Raw genomic sequence first — 7,893 nt, forward strand, 5'->3', positions numbered from 1 at the left:
TACCTGGCTTCCTGCAGACACCATCTTCTCTGTCTTCAGGCTCTTCTAGCCCAGACACAGGAGAACCAGCTGGGAGGAGAGAGCGGCCTCTGGTGGCCGGAGGAAGATACTGGTACAGCAGTTTGCTTTTTACCATAAGCCTCATAGGCTTATCTGCATAATGGCCGTGAAGGGGGCGGGACTTACCGGCATGTGGGCGGGGCTTCAGCGGCCGCTTCCATCACAGTCCGGATCTACAGCACAGCCACAGGTAAATAAAACTGAAGAGGGCCGGGGCTGTAAGCAGGGGAGGCGGGGCACTGAGGACTCCAGCCAGCTGTCAGCAGCCATGCGGCCCTGACAACTGGGGGAAGACCAGCCCAGGGGGCATGTGCCCCCCTGCCCCCCGGCCCAGCCCGCCCCTGCTTATAGACCATTGAAGTTGGTGGAGGAGCTCTTACTATATAATGTGGAACTACTTTATGGCAAGTCATACCAGATGTGTAAAAATAGGCATGTATCTCTATCTTATGGAAATAAATAGACATTCTTTTACAGAATCTCATACCAAATATTATACAGGAAGTTGGCACTCTAATCCTATAGTAAAAACTTCAGCCTGCCCAAACTAGGGGCCAACAATTAAAGGGGTCGTCCAGCGAAAATCTTTTTCTTTCAAATCAACTGATATCAGAAAATTACATTTATATAGATTTGTAATTTACTTCTATTAAAAATGTCAAGTCTTCTTTATTAGCTGCTGTATGTCCTGCAGGAAATGTTGTTTTATTTTCAGTCTGACATTGCTCTCTGCTGACATCTCTGGACGAGACAGGAATAGATGAGCGAACCTCGAGCATGCTCGAGTCTATCCAACCCCGAGCATTCGGCGTAGCGGGGGCTGCTGAACTTGGATAAAGCCCTATGGCTAAGTGGAAAACATATCCATGTATTAATGTTTTCCAGACAGCTTAAGAGCTTTATCCAACTTCAGCAGCCCCCGCTATGCCTAATGCTCGGGTTCGGATAGACTCGAGCATGCTCGAGGTTCGCTCATCTCTAGACATACAGAAGCTGGTAAGTATGGGAAGACTTGAGATTTTTTTAATAGAAGTAAATTGTAAATCTACATAACTTTCTAACAACAGTTGATGTGAAAGAAAAAGATTTTCACTGGAGAAGCCAATTTTTTTTGCCAAAAAATCACAATAATAATTTATTGGACCTCTTCTTATAATAAAATTTTTAATAAATGGTAATTAATAGTTTCTCTCTTACACAAGGGTATAGCAACATCTCCTGGTTTCCTTGAATTTACATTTTTTTCCAACAATATACCAAAATGCTGCTACAATTTTTCTAATATATTTAACTCAATACTAGACTGACTGACCACTAAGCTGTCAAGACTAGTCATGACTGCAAGAACTGGTCAGGAGTGCTTGCAGTTAAAGGGACATTTGCAGAACCCAGGAGGCCCACTTGCCACCTGGTGCTGCAGATGATGTGTATTGCAGGAGCGGGCAATGGGGCCTCCTGATTTGGTGGGTCGGTCAGCAGCCGCTATGGCTGCTATAGTGATCGTTATGCCCCTGCTTGTCTCAACTGAAAAGCTCCTCTTAGAACCAAAAGAAGAAAAGATGCTTCTTCTACAGGGAAATGAAGATTATTCGACTTCTTTCAAATCTGTAGTGGTACTCCAAAAGATACTGTTACTGACATTAGATCTTAACCTTCATTTATAGATATGGACTAAGGTGGAGATCTAGAAAAAACTTAAAGGAGAAGTCAGGCAAAAATAAAAAAATTTATGCAGTCAGGAGGTGGGGGAACATAATAATGAATGTATAATTATTCGTCCCTGTACCCCCGCAGCGCCACATTACTGCAGCCGGATCCTTCCCAATATCTGCAATGTCATGACCTGCTAATGGATTGTCCATTGTATTAGTCACTGACTGGGGCAGGGCACCACTGCAGTCACTGACTGTCTTAGCAGGAAATCTATGAGCCAGGTTGTGTACTGTCCACTGAGCTCTGAAGTTGCTGGAAGCCAGGGGAAAATTAGTTCCGATGTCTGTCATGGAGCTGGTGATGTGGCACTGTGGGGGCACAGGGATGGGTAAGTATTAGAGATGAGCAAATTGCTTGGAAATTCATTTCGCTGATATTCGCACAAATTTGCGAATATTCGCGGATTGCATACAAACAAATTTCATAATTTTCGTAATTGTTCGTATGTTTGTACGAACATGCTGCTAATTGTCCGTGTTTGTCTATACAAACTATTTATTTGATGATCAGAATGGCTATCACAATCTTTTTCGAACATCTCGTGATGTACATCTCGTGGGGGACACTGTTGGGGACACCAGAAAACGGAGAAGAAGGAAACTGGGGAAGCACAGACAGGTGGGTATAGATGAGTATTACAGGAGCCGTGACCACATATACTATATACCTGTGCCAGGTATATAGTATTTACTGATAGCATGCATTCACTGAGCTCTCACTGTGTCCAAAGACCATTTGGACATTAGCATTTCAAAGGCCCTGAGTCCAGGAAGAAGCTAATTTACCAGTTGGTCACCATTCTCCATTCCCCCACTGTAAGGTATATGAGTGGTCTTAGGGTGGAGTCCAAAGAATGGGTTGGGACAATTCCTAGGGGATATAAACCATGTAATACTCCAGGTCTCCCCCTCTCTTTCCTGCGGCCCTGGAACGAACAAGCACTTAGAAACAGGTATAATATATGTGGCCTTCTGTGTGTGTATATAGCAATATAAGTATAATAGCATCACAGTAGACTGTATATGTGTACATATAGATATTCTAGGTATAAGTGTGTGTTGCTTTAGATATATATGCTGTTTATGCATGAGTTTCTATATGTACATGTACTAGTGGTCGGCTGCTGGATGTGGCTTTGATAGTAACTATAGATCCAGGATACGGTGTGGGATCTGGATGTATGTTATACTGTATATACATACACAGTATTGGTCACATGGTGCTTGGTATCCAGGGGGGTAGGAAAGGAGGCAGCTGTGTGTGGTTGTGATCTCTATGTAATGTATTGTATTTGTATATAATGTATAATGTCTTTGTCATCTTTATCTTATTAGTAAAGTAGTTTTATACATATCTGCAAGGGTTGTATGTTACTCCAGTAGTGAGAGAAGGACCGGTGGGTGTGTATATGCAGTGTCCCAGAACATGCAGACTACTACTCCTATTATGGCCATTTCTCTTGCTGTGTCAATGCCTGTTCTGGTAAGTGTTTGCACTGCAACTGCTGCTGGTTTTCCCCTAGTATTCTCTGGTAATGTGCATTCTCATGTGTATTCTCATGTATTCCTGTGTATTATTGCATTGTACAGTGGTATGCAAGGCTGTTGATCACGTGACCTGTAACCATGGTTCCTCCAATGGCCGACTTGCTCTGGCCAGGAGCAACCATGTGACCTCCCACTTCCTCCTAACAAGTTAGTCTTCCCCCTGCTTCCAAGCAAGGAGGTTGTGTGTGTCGTCCCTCTCCTGCCTCAGAGGAGTTGGGCTTCTTCTCTGCAGCTCCCACTTCACCACTAGAAGTGTGGATCAGGTGCTCTGCTATATTCAAGTCTTCGGCTGTATCTGCCTGCTCAAGTGTCCGGAGTCTTCTCTCTCATCTGGGTGTCATTCTGTTATCTCTCCTCATCGCTACAAGGATTCACAGCAAGTATTATTCTCAAGCTAATCCACCCAGCAACGCTATTTCTCTCATACTCCTACTCCCATCATCCGGCACGTATTCTCACAGCCTATGCAGCACCACTCCTGCCCTTTTGTCAGAGCCTGCTATATAACCGGTTGCATCCGGACAGAACTGTTGCTACTAGTTACCTCATCTATAATAAAACCGCTGTTACTGAACCCTGGCATTGGTGTCCACTAACTGGTGCCCTGACTAAGTGCAGCGAAGAATCGCATGCCCATCATCACCCGCAGATTCCACAGACCGGCCCTACAGCTGTGCAACCCTCAGGCCTATACCGTGACAAGTATAACCCCTGCAGCTGCCCCGGTCATTGCCCGCTCATAACACCAGCACTGCGGAAGTGGCCCCCAGGGGCCAGGGCATCGCATATACTATATATAATACAGAGTAAGCGGCCTGTACAGGAAACAAGGTACCAGACTAGGAGCGGACCAAAGGAACCAAGATCCACATACGAGAACCAGAACTATCCCTTTATCAATGAGCAAATTTTTCAAGCACACTAAAACAGTTAAATGCCTGCAATTCTTTAGCTTTTGTAGCGCAGCCCATTTAGGTTACAAACCCACTTGCCGGATCTGCAGCGAGTCTCCTTGCTGCGTTTTTGCAGGGAGACTCGCTGCAGATCCTGGCCCTATACTTTCAATAGCAGAGAAACTCGCATCAGGGATGTACATCCGTGCTGCGATTTTGTCTGCAGCCCGCCCCATTAACCCCCCGGCCGCCGGACATTATACATTACCCGGTCCCCGTTCCTGCTTGCTTCGGGGCTCACGGGGGCTCACCGGGTCTTCACGGCCCGCCCGGCCAATCAGTGCGCTGCGGCGGGGCAGCGCACTGATTGGCCGAGCGGAACGTGCCGGGAGCCACTGAAGCAAGCAGGAGCCGGGATCAGGTAATGTATATCGCCCCCAGCCCCCGGCCGCACAATCGCCCCCAGCCCTGCAGCCCCCGACCGCATGATCGCCCGCAGCCCCCGGCCGCATGATCGCCCCCGGCCGCATGATCGCCCCCGGCCGCACGATCGCCCCCAGCCCCGCAGCCCCCGGCCGCATGATCACCCCCAGCCCCGGCCGCACGATCGCCCCCAGCCCCGCAGCCCCCGGCCGCACGATCGCCCCCAGCCCCCGGCCGCACGATCGCCTGCAGCCCTGCAGCCCCCGACCGCACGATCGCCCCCAGCGGGCGATCGTGCAGCCGGGGGCTGCGGGGCTGCGGGCGATCATGCGGCCGGGGGCTGCGGGGCTGCAGGCGATCGTGCGGCCGGGGGCTGGGGGCGATCGTGCGGCCGGGGGCTGCGGGGCTGGGGGCAACCATGCGGCCGGGGGCTGCGGGGCTGGGGGCGATCGTGCGGCCGGGGGCTGCGGGGCTGGGGGCGATCGTGCGGCCGGGGGCTGGGGGCGATCGTGCGGCCGGGGGCTGGGGGCGATCGGGGCTGCAGGGGGGCGGGCAGGATATACATTACCTGATCCCGGCTCCTGATCTCCGGCACTGATTAGCCGGACGGGCCGTGAAGACACCGGGAGCCCCGAAGCAAGCAGGAACGGGGACCGGGTAATGTATAATGTCCGGCGGCCGGGGGGTTAATGGGGCGGGCTGCAGACAAAATCGCAGCACGGATGTACATCCCTGCTGCGAGTTTCTCTGCTATTGAAAGTATAGGGCCGGGATCTGCAGCGAGTCTCCCTGCAAAAACGCAGCAAGGAGACTCGCTGCAGATCCGGCAAGTGGGTTTGTAACCTTAAAGTTCGGTTCAGTCAAATCCAAACTTTACATTAACTCTCGGTGAACCTGCCGACGTGGACTTTTGAATCTCTAATCAATGCATCAAGAATGGAAAAACTTGTCATGGCACTAAAAAAAAGAATGTATGTGGACTAAGAACTAAAGAATAAGGCCATTTTCCCGTTTTGTGCTTATGTATGTATGTATATTTGAGGGGCGTTTATTAACAAGGTAAAATAATAAACTAACTTCTCTGGTAAAGAAAAAAAAGAATAAGGCCATCATTCAGCTACAATATCACCAAGCAATTTTATTTTTAAAAGAATTTACAGGATATTTCTACAGAGGACAGTCAAAATACACACAATGGCAATACTGATTAAGGCACAGGTACTGTACATACGGTGAACGTTCTGCGAAGAAGCTAGTAATACATTGTTTAACAAAAAAAAAAGACATAATGTTCTCTTTAACAAAACATTGGATCTTATTTCTACATCTGTATAAGCTAGGATACTAACAAAGCATTAGGGCAACCATCTCTTAATGTAAATTTTTACTATTATTATTTTTTTTATATAAAGCCATCTATTATGATTGTCCACATAGTAGACAAGACTAGTTGAGGATACTTGCTGAATAGGATTTTGCATCACAAAAGTGAGACCGCCGCTGTAGTTTTGGATTTGTTACAATAGTCACAATGGGGCTGAGTGCCGAGTAGGCGCACGCGAGCACAATCCTAGCATCGTTCATGTCCGTTGTTACATCAGATAGAGTCAGTGTATAAATCCACATAGCATTGTCCAACCCAAGGAATACGACATAGCACATAACCAGCAGAATAACAGCTCGAGAAGCTTTATATTCAATGGATTTAGTCTGGATCTTGTCTGAGCTCCTTATTATACCTTTCACTGTTCTTGCATGTCTCAATAGCACGTACACAATATAAAAACTGGCTAGAGTCATCACTGCAACAAAAAGGAAATCCCTAGATGCAAAAACAATTCCATTGGCAATATAAGAGACATACGTTTGAAAGTCTGTGTCGCAGTACACCAAGTGAAGAGTATAAGGGGAAGTAAAATTCTTCCTTGCATTGGCATACATAAAACTGGTGCGGTATAGAATAAGATTCATTACTAGAATTGAAACAAGGATTATAAATATATTTTGGGTGACTTTTTGCTTCAGATATTTCCAGATTCTGGTAGACGGAGACGGAGCGATGAGGATGCACTGATGGCAGCTGAGCAAGCTTGTGGTGCATATAGACATTGCTCTGCTCACTCTGTAGGTATAGCCAAAGACCTTGCAGCTTGCATCGTCCATTAAATTTTGTAGCCCTACAGCATGGAGCGACTGAGGAATCACACGAGAGAAAACAATGAAAAGATTTGCCAATGCTAAGACCATGAAAATTTGATTTGCAGGAAGTAGCTTCTTTTCCATGAGTCGGATGAGGACAAATTTTAAGATAACATAGAGGTTGCCTGGAATACCGATCACTGTAATAAGCATGAAAATAAAAGCTTTCACGTGGCGAATGGCCATATTGGCTAAAAGGCAAAAAAATAATAGATGAAGTATTAGAATCTGCCATTTTGACTTTTGACAAAGAATAATATGTTAACGTTGTAGCAGATATTTTTTATTAGTATAGCATTGACCAGTATAAGCAGTTTGCTGATTGCTTATATTAGTCCCCTAGAGGGAATGAATGCAAATCTATCACCAAGCTTGGCCAATAGAAGTTTTTAGTACTGCGCAGTAGGAGGAGGCAAAACCCACCCCAACACTGCCCCTATTGCAGCTGCACAAGATGGTTGGGAGCTCTCTTCTTCTGCCCAATGAATATTCATTAGTCATGTCAAAGGTGTGAAGGGAAATCAGTGCTCTAGGGGAACTTGAACACTTTAGGTCCAGGATGGGGAACCTTCAGCCCTCCAGCTGAACTGCAAAACTACAATTCCCATCATGCCGGGGCAGCTGAAGCTTTAGCTGAAGGTTCCCCATCCTTGCTTTAGGTGGATGTTCTGAGAGATAGACAAAAGAACCACAGGGGGTGTAATACCAAGTCTATAACATCAATATTTAGACCCATATTCTCCAAAGTGTGGCTCTTCAATTGCTGCGAGAGTGCATTATAGTGGTAATAGAGAACACTTAAATAAGATCTGTCATCAAAACATGACCTTATATTTCTAACATGTTTTAAGGTTAGGCATCAGCATTGAGATTTTTTGGAAAATGTTGTCATTTATATTTAAAAAAAATAAAAATAATCGCAAAGCCTTGCAGTTTAGCCTGTATAAGCTAGGATACTAACAAAGCATTAGGGCAACCATCTCTTAATGTAAATTTTTACTATTATTATTTTTTTTATATAAAGCCATCTATTATGATTGTCCACATAGTAGACAAGA

The 7,893-nt window shown here is 46.1% G+C and overlaps 1 protein-coding gene across 1 annotated transcript; it reads right to left on the minus strand.

Moving 5' to 3' along the window:
* Positions 1-6,053: 6,053 nt before the first annotated feature.
* Positions 6,054-7,021, minus strand: LOC138768119 (olfactory receptor class A-like protein 1). The gene has a single exon (XM_069946177.1). It carries the CDS (start codon positions 7,019-7,021, stop codon positions 6,083-6,085), a length of 939 nt encoding a protein of 312 aa, XP_069802278.1. The 3' UTR covers positions 6,054-6,082.
* Between the last annotated feature and the right edge of the window lie 872 nt (positions 7,022-7,893).

This window comes from Dendropsophus ebraccatus, chromosome 11 (genome assembly GCF_027789765.1).
Source record: "Dendropsophus ebraccatus isolate aDenEbr1 chromosome 11, aDenEbr1.pat, whole genome shotgun sequence".
NCBI classification, from domain to species: Eukaryota; Metazoa; Chordata; class Amphibia; order Anura; family Hylidae; genus Dendropsophus; species Dendropsophus ebraccatus.

Coding starts and splice junctions, on each gene's coding strand:
- LOC138768119 (XM_069946177.1), bottom strand. CDS start 7,021: ATGGCCATTCGCCACGTGAAAGCTTTTATTTTCATGCTTATTACAGTG.